Source organism: Channa argus, chromosome 20 (assembly GCF_033026475.1).
Source record: "Channa argus isolate prfri chromosome 20, Channa argus male v1.0, whole genome shotgun sequence".
Lineage (NCBI taxonomy): Eukaryota > Metazoa > Chordata > Actinopteri > Anabantiformes > Channidae > Channa > Channa argus.
Window position 1 is genome coordinate 9,949,750 of NC_090216.1, and position 19,311 is coordinate 9,969,060.

The 19,311-nt window shown below is 37.7% G+C and overlaps 1 protein-coding gene across 4 annotated transcripts; it reads left to right on the plus strand.

Annotated features, from left to right (window-relative positions):
• The first annotated feature begins 9,416 nt into the window (after nt 1-9,416).
• Nucleotides 9,417-19,193, plus strand: cep55l (centrosomal protein 55 like). Of its 4 annotated transcripts, none has more exons than XM_067487183.1 (12): nt 9,417-9,491; nt 9,866-10,083; nt 10,187-10,294; nt 10,924-11,079; nt 13,684-13,743; nt 14,195-14,318; nt 14,921-15,078; nt 15,426-15,619; nt 16,026-16,149; nt 16,510-16,581; nt 16,907-17,032; nt 17,141-19,193. In XM_067487183.1, the coding sequence occupies exons 2-12, from the start codon at nt 9,895-9,897 to the stop codon at nt 17,342-17,344; spliced, it is 1,515 nt and encodes a 504-aa protein (XP_067343284.1). In that variant the 5' UTR covers nt 9,417-9,491; nt 9,866-9,894; the 3' UTR covers nt 17,345-19,193. The 4 variants fall into 4 exon arrangements, with proteins under 4 accessions (XP_067343284.1, XP_067343287.1, XP_067343286.1 ...); XM_067487186.1 differs by having other exon boundaries at nt 14,933-15,078; XM_067487185.1 differs by having other exon boundaries at nt 13,687-13,743.
• The last annotated feature ends 118 nt before the right edge of the window (nt 19,194-19,311 follow it).

Consider the following 19,311-nt stretch of genomic DNA (forward strand, 5'->3'; position numbering starts at 1 on the left):
ACATTTTAATCGGCAGCACACTGCATTATCAATCTGAGACTACTTTTTAATTTATATTTCATTTTTATTTTCTTTTTTTTGGTATCTTGTAGCATGTTCTTTTTAGCATTTTTAATTTGGGACATTTTTTCTGTAAGTTTTTTGAAATCAAGATCTGCATTTACCTTCTAGAGGGCCAAAGCTATTTTGATATTGTACATGTAAGCCGCTGTAGATTTGAAATCTCTCAGCACATGCATGCGTGGGAGGTGAGTTTCTTCTGTCATTATGATTACAGCCAAATGGATGACCAATATTTTTACTGCACGGATCAGAGTGGGAGAAGTTTGGCAGGAGAGAGGGCTTAGAGACCTCATTGACTGTGGAAGGAGGGATAGACTCACCAGAAGTGACAGTCTGACATAGATGATGATCATTTTTTACACTAATGATGTCGACTGCTAAAGCTCTCCCATGACTATTGCAAGAATCTTACAATAATCTTTCATCCTCTTAAGGGGAAGAAACTTTGCCTCTTAGTGCCAAAGATAGATTACTATTCATACAATGTGAGATCATCCAGCACAGCTTTGCAAAGGGGAAAAACAGATTTGGGGGCAAGTTGCCTTTAATGTCCTTAATTCACCTTTGCTATGACTCATCTTAAACAATTTAATAAAATGCTTGAATGGCCATGGATATCTGTAGCATATTAATATAGTCTGAATGCTTTTACTTGAATTTTATCTTTGTGTTTGTTATTTTATTTCAAGGTATTTAACTCCAATTTGTGTCAGTGAGTAGTGTGATTGTCTCTACAAGTCTACGGCAGTGAAAACACATTTTTCAGTATTAAGAGTGAGCCAATTGTGCCAATGTAAATCACTTTTTTCTGACTCCTGACAAGACTGTTGATCACACATGTCATTCACTTGCTTCTCAGCTTCACATTTTTACATTTGCTGCTCATTAGACATTCTGGAGAACGGGTATGTAGAATAACTAGATTCTGATAAATTTATGAGCGGCACTGAGAAGGCTTTTTTGATTGGCTAATCCTGAAGAAAAGCACAGTTTACTCTTCACAGTAATGCAGCATTGCAGACACCATGAATAAATTAGTTGCTCCTAGTCTTTTTTGTCTGATTTACCCTGCACAGCCCAATCAAAAGAGCTTCACTATGAACACAGCGTTCATATTACGAATATGTTCATTGAGGTACATTTTACATTGAGGTTATTTTTACACTATTTACTACAAGAACCCAAACAAGTGGCATGCCAATGGTTTAATCCCTGACTCCTCCAGTCCACATGTCAAAGTGCATTGGGTTGAAGTGTTGATGGTGTGTGTATGACTTTTAAGTTATGTTAGATAAAAACATCTGCCAGAAAAAACACTTATTGTAAATGTGATGTTTCAATGTAACATTCCCAAAACACACCGGATGCACTGTTCACAAAACATCCACAAAGGATGTCACTGAAACATTTAGAACCTTGTCTAGATGTTCACTGGGTGGGTGGGTTTGCCTTTTTATGTAAATTACAGATATCAATCAAATCTCAAATTCTCTTAGCTCTTAGCTCAAATCTCAGTGACTCCTCCATGGGTAAAGAGTTGGTCCACTGCTCTTTGGCCAGGTTGAAATGTACACTGCTGGATCTCCTGGATCTGAGGTATGACAGAACCACCGCCCCATTCTGCCCAAACACAGGCACTGTCCCCTACCTCCATGTGACATTGAAGAGACATGTCATCTAAAACAGCCCAACAATGTCTGGAGCCTTTAGCATCCCAGGGCCCACACCTGGCACTTTCTTGCTTAGAAGCTTTTTAACTATCTCATAGACCTCTGCCAGAGATATGGGCAAGGCTATCCTGCTTTCCTATTCTTAGCTGTCGGATGTCTTGGCAGAACTTCCTTGAGACCAACTAAAAGTCCGTCTCAACAGCCTTTCCAAACTCTTCTTGACTGCAGCCAGAAATAATGTGTCTCATACTAGAACTCCAATAACAAAGCACAACTCAGGCTTAAGAATGCAGTCTCAGGGATTCTACCCAGGTTCTCCAAATAGGCCAAATTCTTAGAACTGCTGTTTGGCACATCGCCACAGACAGTCACAGCCTTTTCCCAGGTGTTTTCTTTAGGGAAAACATTTGATTGTTCTAAGTAATTTGAATCTCTCTTTGTATGGTCTGTAGCCTGGGAACATTTTGCCTTGGGAGACTCAACCGGAGGGGCAACACAGCTCCTAGGGTGACTAGGATACCCATACCCCATTTCTTGGAGGGGAATGAAACCATATGAAAACACAATTGCCACATTTCAAACTGTTGTTTTATAAAATGTGACAAACTAAAATGTGCATAGTATTTCTATTCTCAGTCACAGAGATCAGGATCAGTGGTTACTGATACTCAATTCTGAACTTGAGATTTCTTTGTGATTCCGACTTGGACATGGCTTCCTTAATTGTTGAGCTGTCAAAAGTGTAATAAACTCTGAAACACTGCTTAATGTTTTTTCTGGGGTGGTAAGCAAAGCAGTTCATTAGCCTTATCTCTGTTAATTTTGCCCACCTCGTCACAGCATGGGGAAATCAAATTATTATTATTTGGAGGGTGAGGAACAATAATTTAATAATTAAACCACAAAGGTTTGAAGTAAGTCCAATGAGTTCACAAGGGCACTCAAAAATTAGGAGGTGTGATCACATGTTTCTTGGATAAGGACAGAAAGTGTCATGGAGGCATTTACAGAGGGAAAAAAACAAACATACTTAATTCAGTAGAACTGTTAAAATGTTTATTCATTTCACTGGTTGAAGAAATCCGCAAAATATGTATATATCACTTTTAAATTGCATTTTTAGTAGATGCTGATTTTGTGATTAGCCAGTAAAGTCATTCAGGCATCACGGGAGAGAGATGAAGGGAAAGGAAAGATGTGAGGGCAAAAGCGATGAAGGGGAGTGAGGGGAAAAAAGAGGGGCATAGTGAGAGATGATGGGAGAAAGAGTGATGGGGAAAGAGCTGGACTGAGATAAGACAAGGACAAAGAAATAAAGGGCAAGAAATACAGAGACATAATGAATCTATTATTTATTAGGTTAGTTAAAAGTCTCCATGGCACCCAACTTCAGACCTCCACTAGTGATCTGATACTTACATAGTCTCCTGTAAGACGTTTTCTTCAGAATATATTGTTTGCACTAAATATTATTTACGTGTGAATTAATTGTAAGTTTGCTCACTTTTTAGGGAATGTTATCTTTGTAAAAGTTTAATTTAGTCCTCTCAAACAAAACTAAAACTTTAAACTTAATGAAAATAGATGGTCACGCTACATTAAGAATTTAAAACATCTTTTGGTTGCTAAATGATGGTTGATAAATGAATCCATGTCAGACACACTTTAATCCATTGCCACTAAGACCAGTAACAGAACCATTTAAATGCAAAAAATTATAATAAATGGAGCACCAAGGTTGGAGGATGTTAAGGATGTGCAGTGATGCAGACAGGAAATGTCAGTGATTTAATTGAACTGTGCTGCAACAAAATGTGTCATGCTCTTTCATTTTCTGTCCGGGAGGGCAGGCTGCTGAACTGTAGGTGTATTTCAGTGGCAAAATGAACTGCATATTTGTCATAGTTTTTCACAGGTGGGTTGATGTCACATTCAATGGAGTCAAAGAAGTCTTTATTTCTAGAACACCGGCCTGATGCCTGCTATCTCATGCTTTTATCTGTTTCTTTTGTGTTAAGAGAGGGGGAAATAGGAAAGTGTGTGTGTGTGTGTGTGTGTGTATTTGTAGTGTGTAAAGGGTTCACAAACATTTGAATTTTTAAATAATGATTAAATAGGGAGAGATTATGAATCCATTCAAAGAGGCAAAATACAAACTCCAATTCCAAAAAGAATTCAGTCCACAGCAGACACCATTATGTATATATAGAAATATAGAATCCAGGAGACGACTAATTTAGTGATGCCTATGTAGAAATGTAACAGCAGTGTTAGTGATAGGACCTTTTAAGGCTACTAAAGAAATACAACAGCTGCCGGCCTTTCTTAGTGATGGTGGATATGTGACATTTCAGGTCCTGCTGGATGGTAATTTCCAGGAATTTGTGAAACTAAATTCTGCTGACTGTTGTTCCCTGAAGGAGCAGTGAGGAGGAGTGGAGGGCTTGTTCTTTCTGAAGTCACTGTGCATCTCCACAGTTTTCAGCCCCAGGCTGTTGTCTCCATACCATGACACCTAGGGTTAGCCTTCTCCCTGTGGGCCCACTTGATGAAGCTGATTAAGACGGTGTTGACTAAGTCACTCAGGAAGGTGCATTCGTTGGTGTACCGAAAGTAGAACACAGAAGTGCACTTACAGCATTGTGAAGATCCAGTATTGGGGGAAATTATATAAACCTATTTCTGGTTCTTACTGCTCATGCAAGTTTAAACATGTTAATGCTGAAATGTCTATACTTTGCACATTTTACATTTTTATAATCGTTTTTAAACCAACATTTCCTGGTTGACATTGTTGGTGTGAGAATGCTTATTTTCTCCATGAGCTGGCTTAATCCTTACAGGGTCCAGGGGGCATCAACAAATCCTTGCGTGCCTGTTGTCTGCAACAATAAATGTGTAAATGTTGTTCTCTGATACTGTAGTCACGAGTTTACAGCAGCACACAGGAGGCTGCTGTAGAAGAAAAAGGCAGGCAACACCAGACATTATGGCTCTGTATCAAAGTCTAACCATTGCACAGCCCATGTGCTGATTGATGAGTTCCACTTGCTTTATGTTGTTTTTGTTCTTTAGAAACATGTTAGTTATCTAATTGGTAAGAGACAAGACTTTTTGACAACGGCCGCTAGAAGGTTCTGCCACAGTGCTACCACCAATTTAGATTGAAAACGCCAATAGGAACAGCACAAAACAGAACTTTTACACAGACACAAAAATGACAGGGAAAGTTAATTCCAAATGATCCAAAAGATAACACTGTTATCCACTGCAATGAATCAGCTTGCTTTTCCATTTCCTAAATATCAGGTTCCACTGATATTTAATGGAGACTGAACAGTTTCACTGATAAATCTTAATATTTACACCTAGAACTATAATTGACCTGGACCACATATGTAGTACTAACCTTTTTACCTTGCTTGCGAGGCCTATTCAAATGATAAAGGATTACTTAGTCCAAAATCCATCATACAAAAAGCTATATCTTAAAACATTCTCCTTTCTTTTAGAACTAATGCACTCTTAGCTTTTTCTTGTTAATTTAAACATTGAGAATATATTGTAGATTGCCTGGGAAGGTGTCTTTATACCTAATTGTGAATGCAAAAAGTGACTGCTAAACAAGATGTGCAATAGGGCAAGGGGAAATTTGATTTGTATTGTATCAAACAATGTAATTTTTTAATCAGAAGTCATGATTTAAATGTTTTTGTTTGATCTAATAGGGTTCTTAATTAAAATATTTAATTTTAGTGTTATAATTTTTACTGGCTTCTTTAAGTTCTTTGATAGATTTGATAGTCGCTTTCAATCCAAAATGCCAGAGGATTGACTCCACCAGGCTGACGTCACAGTAGAACAATTGAGTAGCTTTCACTAAATCTAACCATTGTTGAGTGTTAAGTGTTATTTGTGTTTTTGATGGAGCAACCCTGTGATGCATTACACATCTCAGTGAAAACTGATTATAAAATTATATTGGATCATATCATATCATATGGTATCGTATCATTAGTGGTGAGTAGGAAGTGGTTGGGCTCCCTCTGGTCGCAACACACTCCACAGGGTAAGGGGTTTGTGTTGCTTTCTGCAAGCAAGCATGAATCCCACTTAACTCACGTAAGCAATATCCAACCCACCTGACCCTATGTGTTTTGAAAGTAATAGGAAAGTAAAGTATAGCAATACAGGTTTACCAGCTGCAGTCCATTTTTATTATAGTTCTTTTTGACCTAATCAAATAATATATCTTACACATTATGGCTCTCTGCGAGGCAAAAAAAAAATCTTGCAGTGGAAAGTTGTGTGCTTTGCCTTTACAGATTAGCCCACAGAAGTGTGCCTCTAACAGGCGAGTGAACCAGCTCCAGGCGTTAGGAGCAAGGCCAGTCAGTGATACAGGCCAGCATGAGCTCTGCTGCAAAGTGGTAGAGCTGCTTGTGCTCTGCTGATGATGTGGACATGGCTCGCCAGGGGACTGATCTATGAGCCAAGGTCCTCCCTAACCCTGGTGAGAAAACCTGGGGCCAGACTGAAAGTGTGGCAGTTTTGTAAATCGACTGAGATACAGATATTTTTGCAGTCTTACTGTTACAGTTATGTCTTACTAAGGCCTTATGCTCTTGAGATGGAAGTGCTGGACAGGCTAAAGAAAGCAGCCAATCAGAATGAACAGGATTTTTAATAAATCTGTTTACATGTACAAGTTCTGAAACCACGAAAAGCAAAGGCGGTGTTTACATGAGCCTGTAGCTATGAAGGGTTACAACTGCAGTAATTGTGCTAACTGATGGACCTTCAAACAAAACAGAAAAGAAATGGAACACAAGACTTGGACCTTCCCAGAAATGCCCACCCTTCCAAAATAAGTCCAAGAGCACAGCGATGAATCATTCAAAATATCCAAGGAACTGCAGGCCTTTTTCAGCTATCATTACCTGATGTTCCAGAAGACACGGGATACAAACGGCATTCATGGGAGAGTTGTAATGCAGAAGAACATTAAGGCCCATCTCAATTCTGCCACAACACACACAACTTGGTATAAAATGAACACAAAAAGAAAGGAAATCAGGAGGGGGTTGCTGTAAATATATTTTTCACAGTAAGGTAGGTTAACGTGATTTGAAAATGCAGTGTATGCTCTGTAACATGTACATTTTCCAATTTTCTATAATATTCACCGGACATTTTGGTGAATATTTTCTCAAATATGGAACACATTGTACTCCCACATGTATAGTCCCCAGTTTATTAAAATTATTAATTCAAGCCTAGATTACATAATGACAACAACCTGAAGCTGGCCTTTCCTTTCAATAGTACGTGCAGTTCTGAACGTAATGATACATTGGATATCACAGTACACTGACTTTGCAATTTTTAACCACTATTTACACTATACACCAAGGCCACTGACAGGAACTCTACTGTCTGCAAGTAATTTTAATCTCAATCATAGTCTGCCTCTTGGCCAGTTTACTGCCTGAAAAGACTTTGTTCCTCTGCTGAACATTGGAGGCAAGGTCAGAAGAACTTAAGGATATGTTTACAACAAGAGGTTACTTCATTGGACTGATTGTGCTAAGACCAAAGCCCGAGAAAGGTCTGGAGAATATCTAATGCAGCCAGTGAGTATGCATTAGTTTTTCACCCTTGCTAGATGAAATTAAATCCATAGTTTAGAAACACTGCCATTTTACCCTCTGATGTAAACATGTCGAATATTTCAACAACATCTTGTCTTTGTGTGCCAACAAATGGGCTTTTCAGATTCTCCACAGAGCATTAAAACCCAGTGAAATTATATTTTCAACATAGAAATGAAAAATTGCATTCAGGACTGGTATTTGGTTTGAAATACGTGTCTTTTGCTACTAGTGGAGTTATAGGGTGAATGTAGTGTATGTAGGGAAAAAAATCCAATTGATTTTTTTTGGTTATTTTTCCAAAGGAAGCAATGTAGGCTCACTGCTAATGAAAAATATTTAGGATAAATGTTATATTATAAATTGACTTTTGATTGGGCTTGTTGTTGATGCAGAATTATGGAGAAATAATAATAACTGGTTGTCACCACCAACAAACAGAACCAAATTTTACACAAAGGTTACACACACAAATATGGCAGATAAAGGATAAAGGAAATTCTGTTTACCTAACCGATATATACTGTGTGCATGAAATAATATGTGTGTCTATTTAAGTTCACTTTTATTCCACTATCCTTATGTCAGGACGTGTACCATAGTACACATGATAGTCATGGTTAGTAGTTTGTTTAAACCTCAAAATGCTAAATCTATAGTAAAAAAATGCAAATCATACAATTCTTAGAAGAATATTAACAACTTGCAAAACAATGGTGCTTGTGTGTTTCTGGACACTGACTGTCCCCTCAAGGACTCTGCATCCTTGTGATTAGTCGGGCTGCATCTTCTGGGCAGTCAGACAAAAATTTGACAAGTTTCCCACCTGAGACACAAGGGAACCCCGACTGCTTAGAATATCCTTCAACATGTCGCAATCTCTTGAGGGGCTCTCCTGCTTCTGACCCTATTCAAACCCAAAATGTGGCTCACTCTTTCCTTTCCCTCTCAGCTTTATATTCCAGCATTTCAAACTCTGCATCAGTATGACAGAAATCCAATTAGGACATTTTGTTTGTTTGGACCCAGCTCTGCGACAACGGAGGAGATTCTGCAAGTTTCGTGCAAGTCTTCCATTGAAGTAGTAGTAAGCATCAAGCAGCAAGTCAATTAACATAAGAGGCTTCTAACATAAAATAATAAGTAGGGTTTTTAGAAACTACATTATCTAACCTGGGCTATTTTGGTGGAAACATAGGTCAATATGTAAGTTATAAATTGTATTTTTTCTAAATGTTCTTTTTATACTATTCAAATTTCCAACATCCCTTTTAAGGCGCAAAAAGAGAAACATAAAAGTTGTCTAACTGTGCCCACAACTTTTAATTTTCTAGCTTCTTTGCTGAAATTCTATAGAAATGATCAAGGTCATGTTATGCCCTCAGTTCATTTACAGGCTCATCCAACATTTCTCACACAAAGATTCATTTGGGAAAGTAATGATTTCTCAATTGTATGAAATGATTAAACTGACACGCCTGAATTCCAATTCTGTGTTTAGTATTATTCAAATGTAAGTCAATTGTGGCTCATGCAGTGAGCTCCTATTTACATCATTATTAACCTACCAGATTAAACATTTTCTGTTAAAACAGAGCTACAGCTTAGAATACAAATCAGACACTTGAAAAATGTAATGCTCTGGCACATCAGAGATTCAGTCCTTGTTCTCTGTCATTGTCGCATAGTCACAAATGTAAACACCACAGACCAGTTTGTGGTTGGTCCAGCGCTCCTTTTGTATGTTTGCTTCATCTGCTGTAAGGGACAACCCGGCTTAACAGTTTATTATGTCGTTGGAGAACAGAAAAAAAAAGATTATTCAAATATGCAAATTATATAATCGGAAACAGTCAGTAGTCAGCCAGTATACAGTATTGATTGTTATTATTAAGATTAACTCTAAAGAAAAATGTAGATTTTCTACATCGCACCGCCTAACATATTCCCTTTTGAGACACCCCTGAACATGTACTCAAACGCACTCCTCAGCATGTTACGGAAATGACGTAATCGCGCTGCAATTCAAACTTCAGGAAACGAAAGTGTTTGGTTGGCAAACGGTCTCGTTGTCAAAGCCAGACTATCTTCCATTGGCTTTCTTCTTGTGAGTGTTAAATATAATCGTTTGTTTATCTGTGTTGCTAATTGTGTGTTTTAACATGTTTATTTTAAAGTGGACAACAAATCATTTATATAATTTGACGTTAGTTTGTGTGTAAGTAAAGATGGGTGGTGGACTTTAGTTAATTTGCACAGCCTGTAAAGGTAAATGTAAAAGGAAATATGGAACAACGTTGCTAAATTTCATATTAACGTTGATGTTACCACGCGTTGTATCTTAATAAATTAGGTTCAGCCGTTATTTGTATAAATAGGTTTTTTGGTTTTTTTTAATAAATTAGAACTTTATTCAGTAAAAAAACGATACTCTTCTGTTACATTTATATGAAAACTGTGTGTCTGCCTGTGGATCTTCAGGTTACAAGCTCAACACCAGCGAAGCAGCCATGACTTCTAAAGGTGCCAAAGAGACCATAGTCAGCAAGTTGGGTTTTAAATCCAGCAGTTCTTCCTCCAAGATGGAGGCAGAGATGGAGAAGGTCAGGAAGGAGAACGCTCACCTGAAGAAAAAGATTGATGAATTGGCCAAACGACACACCAAACCACCAGACTCAGACAAAAGCAAACTGCTAGAGGTAAAGATTTTTTTTAATTAATGTTAAAGAATTTCAGAGTATAGTTTAAACATGTTTTTTGTGCGATAATATATAAGTTGGTACGTTGCGTCATTTATTTTAGAGGATTCTTTCTCTTGAGACACTGCGAGAACGGAACAACCAGCAGTTGCTGGTTAAAGAGCAGGAAATGGAAACTCTTAGACAACAGCTGTCAGCTAAAGGAGGAGAGGTATGTGTTGTACATATGACACATCAAACGTATGGTTAAAAATAATTTTTACTGTAGACTGATGTAGATCCCTTTGTCAGTAAACCGAGTTTGAACAACCTGAAGGGTGTGGATGTATACAGTACCTACAGCTATGATGTGGAGAGTACTTACTACAGCATTTGTGATGATGATGGTTGGAATCTTGGCATTGTATTGGTGGCATATGTATTGCTGGCAGCATATAACTGTCAGGAGAAAAAAAAATCATGCTACAATTCCACTGAGCTGCCACAAAAACAGTTGGGGGTGAAAATATCTTCTATCACATTGTGACAGCAGCTCAGCTAAGTGAAATTTAGACAGTCATCATACTAACACATGGTGTGTGTGTATGCTGTTCACTTGACATTTGTAAATCAACTATCTTTCACTGTAGTGGATCTGTTGTGTATATTAGCATGGTGACACTGTTGCAAAAATGGATTTCAGATTGCAGGTGCAATGCCTACAGCATATGTGTGAAGCAGGTAGTTGCTTGAAGAAGAACAAATATTCTTACTGTCTCTGCATAGGGTAAATCTTTAGGTTGCCATGGTTGTTTTGGAGTATAGTCAAGCTGTTGTATATTTACTGTTGTGTTTTTTCAGGTGGTAGCATCACTGCAGGCCCAGCTTGAGCAGCGAAGAAAGGAAGCCGAGCAGAGAGACATGTTGATCCAGAACTTGTCACAGGAGACAGAGAACTTGAAAAACAAGCTGGCCACTGTTTCTGCTCATTGCCAGTCGCTAGAAACACAGGTGACGGTAGGTTGACGAGCTTTTAGGATTATACATGCAAAATATTCTCATTAGCTCTTAAAGTTTTCTCCTTTTAAACACTTACAATATTATTAGGATTCTCATGTGATTTTCTTCAATATATGTAACTATCTTCATGTGTTGGAACAGTTTAGTGAAGGTGAAGCAGGGATATGACAAACATGTCCTGCAAGCTTTTGATTACAAAATTGTAAAGAATAAAAAATACGTGATTGTTACACATTATGAGGGGAAATATTGACATTTATTATCAGAAATTGCTGTACAAAGTTGGCTGTTTGGTTTTAAATTCTCCCTCTGACAACATATTTCCCTCCTGGTGTAGGATTAAGCCCTGCCACAGATTTCTGTCCTGTCCCTCCCACTGTAATACTCTGAGAATTGTATTATCTATAGAGGTGATACAATGGCTTTACAGTATGTCAGCTGAACATGTTTTATAATAAAGTACTTTATAAGATATTAAATTGTAGTTTAGTGATGTCTTTGATTGAGTTCCAACAATGCTAAAATCCGACTAAGATATTTGCGTTAATGAAAAGAGTACAAATTGATTTAATGAAAACGGAATTCTTCTACTGCAAGCTTTTGAATAGTTGTGGCACCTGTTTAGATCATTTGTTAGTGCACCTATGAATAATACAATGTTAATTTTACCAGGTTTATTGCATGCTTTAACAGAAGATTTGTTTAGCATACTGAACACAAAATAAAGGAGCTTAGTTGGAAATGCATTGAAATACAATATTTGCAAATTTTCTATCCACTAGGTGGCATAGTGTAACCTGATTGTTATCCTCAGCCGCCAACATTAGCTTCTCTCTGGAGTCCTCTTAACATTAATTTTGTTGTAATAAAAGCTAAATAGGAAACTTTTGAAATATACATATCCATTTTCCCTTGTACTGTTTTTCACCCTTCAGCACCTGTATAAGAACCCATCACTTACAGACGTTGTGTGAACCAAAAAACACAAACTAAAAAAAAACAGCTTTGCCCAAGTGACATTTTGTCTTTGGGATTTAATAATCAATACCATCACCAAACTCATCAGTATAAAAGCCTTTGGTGAATTTGTAGTAGCCACTCACACTCATTTTCTTTTTCTTTTTTTTTTTTTCCTCTCCTCATCCAAAAGCAGCACTGATTCCCTGCCAGTTTGTTGACGCTATGAGCACAGCACTCTGTGACTACACTCTTAAAGTGCAATCATCAGGATTGTTGCTGACAATCAAAAGCGAGGGGTTAAAAAAGTATTCTTTTAGGGCCCATAGTTAAGCAGTTTGGAGTAATTCAAATAAAGTCTTTTTAATTCTTAAGTCTTTTTAAACCCTTGTTTTTGTTTCTCATAAAGGGCACTAAAATGATGAAACTGCTGTCTATAAATGTAAATATTCTAAATGTTCTCAGATTTTCATTAATTCATGTTTTAAATTTAAAGTCACCACTTTCACATGAAGGTTTGACATTAGGTAGGAATGGTTGTCGGGATCATTTCAGTTCCTATTGGCTCTTATGTTTATGACTTTATGGTATTTTTCCAGGGATGCTTTACACTCTCCATCCCACGTTGTATCTCTTTTTATATTTCTAGAAATAATTAGACTAACTGACCCTTACTTACCCTTTACGCTCTTTCTAGATTCCTGGATAGTTGGGTGTAAGTTTGAATCCATCTGGCCAAAGTTGATGATGCGTATCTGGTTGTCTAAGAGTTCACACAGTGTTAGCACACAGATGATCTTTTAGATGCCTACTCTTGTGACAGTGCTTTGAAGGATTTCCTTGAGCTTCAGCATTGAGTGGCATCAGACTTGTAGAACTATGACAGAATTATGAGATGACTGATGTCAAGGAATTGGCCTAAGGGATGTTGCCTGACATCATGTGGCCAAGCAGGGTGCATATATTGATAACTCACTCCAGTGTTTTCTTTTTAACCCAGAAAACCACTACTTATTTCCAGCCTGTGACTGACCAGCTTTTTTAATATTGGTCAATATTTTGCCTAGAAGACTGGTAAAGGATAACAGTATGACCATGATATAGTTTAAAGGGACAAAGACCTAATTTCACGTTGTATTGATGATTAAGATGATTGTGTGGAAAATTCAGCCAAAAGCCTCCAAACTAAATGCAATTTGTTTAATTTTGAAATCAGTTTAGTTTATTTAGTTTTCTTTCTTTGTGGAAACACATTTTTTGAATTTATTGCAAATCTTTAAACAATCAAAACAATTAATAAAAGTATTCAGACCCTTAATTCACTACTTTTGTAGAAGTGTTTTTTCACAGCTATGGCATAGCATAGCTTTAGGTCTTCTTGAAGATTTAATGTTGGGTTCTTGATCACCTTCCTGAGGCACCTATTGGCTGGGTACTCAAATTGGGTCAGACAGATGGCTCTTATCGTGGAGGTCAACTAAGAGGTCCTTCTCCATTAAATGTGTTTTCTCTTTGTCATTAAGCACTAAGTATGCATAACAGAAATGGCAGTTTTATTTAAAATCAATCTAATACACGATACTTTCTGTAGCCATTTTATATCAGCTGGGCTTTATTTCATAAAAGCATTTTTTATTTTCTCAGCAGAATGGACAGCAAGTACCTCCTGCAGACTTGGCATTGGTACAAGATCAACTAAAAGATGTGAGTATAGTAAATGATTTACTGTGTGTGTGTCTGTAATTTAAGTGCTTTCTTTCTTACCAGTGAAAAATGTTTTTGTACCATAGCTTTGTAACTGAAATATCTTGCCTGTCGGCAATTTATTTTATTCCATTAGATTTTCTTCAGGTCCAGGGGAATGAAATGGTTCTTTGAAGCTCATTAATCAATATTTCTGAAATATATAGGTTTCATTTTTATGTCAATATCGAGTACCACCAACAAATGACACACTGAGCTTGATTTTTTTTCAGTGAACAAAAAAGCAGTAAAGATTCCATTTCTGTCCACTTTATAGCTTTGATGAGAAAACCTTTGTCACAAATCCCAATCCCTGCTTCTGTTACGTACAGCAACACCAATTCTTTTGCTGTAAATACTGAAAATACAGAGTACAATGTGTCAGTTTAGGGTTTGTGCATCTCACCACCAGGCTCTTCAGAAGAACCAGCAGTGGCTGGTGTATGACCAGCAAAGAGAGGCCTATGTCCAGTCTGTCCTAGCCCGTATCCTGGAGCTGGAGAAGCCGCAAACGAAGCAAGAGGCCAATTCAGATGGTGAGAAATGGAGGACCTTAATTGGCAACATCCTTGATTTTTCCGCTACAATCAGAATCAGTAAATGATTGTGTTAACAGAATTAAAAGGAACATTTGTTCTTTTTAGCCAAAGCGCGCTAGTGGCTCAGTTGGAGTCATTCAGTTATAGTGGCTGCCCACCAACCAAAGGGTCAGAGATTCACGCCCTGCTCTTCCTGGGCACATGTCGAAGTCTCCCAACAGCCCATCCCCAGCCAAGGAGTGCCGGTCCCAAGCCCGGTAGAAATTAGGGAGGGTCAGGAAGGGCATCCTAATCAACATGCGGACTAATGATCTGCTGTCGAGCCCCTGAATTTGCGGGATAAATATTTTTTTCTTTTTAGCCACATGAAAAATTTTTTTAAAAGTGACAAATGGAAAAAGGATAGAAATGATTAAATACCTTACAACAATCATGGTATTACAAATGTGAGCCACAAAAAAAGAGCACAGAGAGGCTAATGTCAAAAAATGGCAAATCTTTGTATGAAATCTTAATTAATGGTGCTGCTTAGAGCAAAAATATGTGAATTTTGAGTGCAATGAAAGCACTAAATTATATCTTAATTTGCTTACTAACAGTTCCTATTTCAGCTCCTGCCAGCTCAGCACCTACAGAAAATGAGGCTCAACTGAAGAGTCAGTATGGCCAGTTAATGTTGGGGCTGCAGAAAGAGCTGGAGGGTCAAAAAGATCAGGTCATCAGAACCCAAGAGGAGCTCAAAGTACAGAGAGAACAGGTAAACGCTGCAGAGTTTCTTCCATATTAACTTATTTTAACTGAGTTCTTTTCCAGCTCTGAGGATGCCTATTTCTGTCTATTAAAGATAAACTCTAATTATAGTCTACTTTTAATAGCCTGTGCTGCCAACATCCCTGAGAAATCTTTTTATTAAATTTACAAATTCATTAACATTCACAATATCGGTTTAGCACTGAATCTGCATGCAGCTGGACTAACCTTATGAAATATCCACACGCCTTTGCTTCAGCCATCTTTTATAATTGATCTGTAAAACTCTATTGGAGGAATGAGCAGACTGAATGTATACATCATTTTGAAATGTGTTTTGCTTTGGCTTTGTAGTCCTTAAAAGCTCAGGCTGAGCTGCAGTCTCAGAAGGAGCAGGTTACCAGGCTTCAAGAGGAGATTTCAGTGCTGCAGAGGAGGTATGAGGACAAGTGCAGCGAACTGTCATCATTTCTGAGGAAGTATGAAGAGAAAAGCAAAGAGTTAGAGGAGACCAAGGTGCAGCTTCAGGCAGAGCGACTCAGTAACAGGTAAAACAAACTCTAGTCTTGCAGCAGAAATTCAACAGGTGGCTCTCAAATCAACTTAGTGTTGCAGTTTAAATTGGTGTTAAACTGATGTAAAGGAACTATAAAAAGCCATAATCAGAAATGGCCGAGCTGAGATTGGCACATTTATCTTTTACATTTACCATTAGATTATTAATTTTACGTTTCCCAGAATTGTCTTTTACGAACTCTACCAAAAGTACTGGAATTCATTAGCTGTCTTGAATGTTAGATCGAGCACAGTGTGAACTGTGAACCTGAAGAGCACTTTATGAACATCTTAACGATAACAATAACCTTTAATAGGTTTTAAATGGGTACTTTTTCAAAGTTTGAGTGTTGTATAATAAATAGGTGCGTGTGTGTATTGCGTAACTATTACATTCAGACATGCAGTGTGTGAGGAGAGAAAGGGGTCTTCTGAGCGAGCAGACAGGATGAGGGTGGAACTGGAGACTATGGACCTCAGACTGGAGGAGGAGAGGAAGAGATCTGCTGAACTCCTACAGCAGGTAACACCTACATTAGTGTTGTGATATCACAGTAACACACGATGTGGATTTTCTTCCGCATTTATTTTTATCTACATTAATGTGACAGAATCAAACGAATGGTGAAAGGGTTTCCCAGACTCCCTTGAAAGATCCTGAAAGCAGCAGGTTTTGGCTAATACTTTACAAAATGCACATAAATCAGAGTTTGCAGACTGTTAATTGTATGTCTTTCCTATTGGAAAGATAAAACCTTCTCGATCAATAGCTATGATTTACTTCACAATATGGAAGTTATTAATCTGTGAATGTTTACATAAAGTCTCATCCCACATTTCTTTAAATGCAAAAAGTAGGTTACTGACAATTTTCCCATCACAGGTAAATATGCTACAGAAGTCTCTTCTGAGCCAAAATGAAGAACACCGAAGAATCGTGGCACTGGAGCAACAGGTTTGCATGTGTTTTTATAGAAAATGAGCCTGTAGTTACAGTCCCCACAAGCAAAGATCTGTATCAAACAATGGAATGTTTTCATGTTCAAACAAACATTTAGCAATTCAAAACCTCATAGAATTTGTTGTGATTTGTTATGTGATCAGCCATCACTCATTTAAATATTTTTAACCTTCATTAGCCATAGTTAAAATGGGAAAATTCCCCCATTGTAAAAATGTCAAACAGGGAAAAACGGGGAAACCCATACTGATCCCATTTGTTGAATTTAAGTGCAGTAAAATCTTGGCTCTCTCCTGCTCATACATTTCTGTCTCTTAAGATCCAACTCTCTGCCAGGGACTTTGAGAATGAAAAGATGGATCGTCAGAACATGCAGCACCAGTTACACAAGGTGCTGAAAGAGCTTCGCAAGGCCCGAGATCAGATTGCGAACCTTGAATCTGCTGTAAGTATGACAGGCCATCACAGCTACTTGTTTGATCCTAATTCATTAATAAATGCTGCCTCGGTCAATGAATTCTGGCTGACACAAAGACGTGCGTTTTTGTTTCAGAAACAGTCCAACGCCTGTTTTTCAGAGCCCAGCTCCTACAATAAGCTTGACTTTGAGCGTCTTGCTATCAATGATCCTACATCGCCATCAAAAGCCAACAATCTCCTGGATGAAAGTTTCCTGGAGTGCCCCAGGTGTCATGCCCCCTATCCCACCAGCCGCCACAGGGAGCTCCTGGCACACATCGACTACTGCTTTGCCTAAGTGAGCACCTCGATCGGTGTCGTCGGTGGGTTTCAGCTAGGATGTCGGTGCCCCTCCTCACCCAATGGAGCAGCAACCTGGAAGTAAACAATTTTGTTTAAAATATAATATTTAGATTTTAAAGCACTGATCCCTCAGACAATGTCCAAACAGCTGATTAATCTGCAAAGTTGCTGAACTCTTGAAATACTACTGCTGTCATACAATCACTGGATACACACTGATGACCTGTTCAGTAATAAACAAAATATGTCCCAAAACGTTTGGTGTGTACAGTAGACATGAAAAGGAAAAATACCAAAATTGTTCTTAGATTCATCATTGCAATAGGCTTTAATAAACCATAACTCCTACCAAGACATATTCAGATTGCCATAGAATGTATTAAAAAGCAACTGCACCAATTTTTAACTTGCTTTTTGTGGCTTTAGTTTAGTGTAAATGTACATTAATGCTTTTAAACTTCCCCTATATTTAAATATTTATCTGATTCTTGCTGAAAAACTCCAGATGACATCACCCAGAGGAGTTTATCATCATTAGGAGTTCAGCCGATGTCATATGGAGGAGCTCTGGAAAAGCAGCTTTACCATGGTTACAAACCTCATAGTGTGAGCAACAAGATGACATAATCTGAACTGAAGGTTCCTCCAAGTGAAGTCATCTGGAGGCATTTTTCAGCTACAAGTAGGGAAATATTTTAATGTAGGGAAGTCAGAGGGAACTTACTTGTACTACTAAAACTAGATCCAAAAGAAGCAAGTTCTTTATCAGTTAAGGTGTCCTTTAAAACCCAGAATGGCTGAGGGTAAAATTTGATTGCTTTGAATATGATCTTGCTTTTTAATCTTCCATGTTTATTTCTGAGGTCTTCCTGCTTCTATGCTTCAGTACCATCATACTGCTTTAACTCCTTTTATTTTTGTATTATGATCAAATTATTTATTCTTGGGTTTTTATAAGTGAGCTACTGTCATTTTAGTTGAACACTTTTATTGTTCTTCATAATTATGTATAACTGCACTGTCACTAATTTATGATGTATAAAAGTTTACAAAACTGGCTGTGTTTAGTTGATAAACCAGCTGTAAACACTTCAACCCTCAGTAAAATCTGCCTTTCCTTAGTGTATTTATTATAGAAAGCATAGTTTCATTGTTCTGAAGAAACATAAATTAGCCATAAGCATCAATTGTCATATGCCATTTTAACAGAATGGAGGTGAGTAAGAAAACAATAGTACTTTCATAATTGTGTAAAAGCAATTTATCCAACTTGCCTGCTTGATTTTTCTTTTTTGCCCCTTTTGTACTTATGATCCATCAAAAATATAGCCGTGTTTCTCTGTCTAGTGGGTTAAACAGATGGATGAACTTCAGTAGGCCGTTTACTTATACCCATAACCAAGAACTTCCTCTAAACTTAACCACACCTTTGTGTCTTGGTGTCAGGTTGTGTGTTGTTCTTTGCTGTTTGAGTGAAGCTCACTTCCTTCTCCACCTTGACATTTCAAGCCATCAGCCCTGTAAGGCTGGAATGAGATTGCATGGGTTAAGTCCTTTTACTAAACTATTTAAGGCAGCGGATTAGTAAAGGTCCTCGCGGCAGGGAAAAAGTGGTTAAGGTGCCTTAATTCCTATAGCTTATGTGACTAGATAGACAGAGACTACTATTCTGTCATAGTATAGTTTAGAAAGGTGATTTTATTTTTTTTTAATGTATGCCAGGCGTCATGGGTTTGACCAATTTTTCTCCATTTTGCTGTTTATCTTAATCATGTTCTCCAGATTTGTTTTGCCGTGGACTGTACTGTACAAAAATGTGCAATAAAAATACAAACCTCTAGTCAGTGCATTGTTTGTTTTTTTTGTGTACGTTTTGGCATCGAAGTGCAACAGATTTTCCAACAGTTTAACAAATTCTGACTTAGGATTTGAGCAAAGGTTCCAAACACTTGCATGAATGCC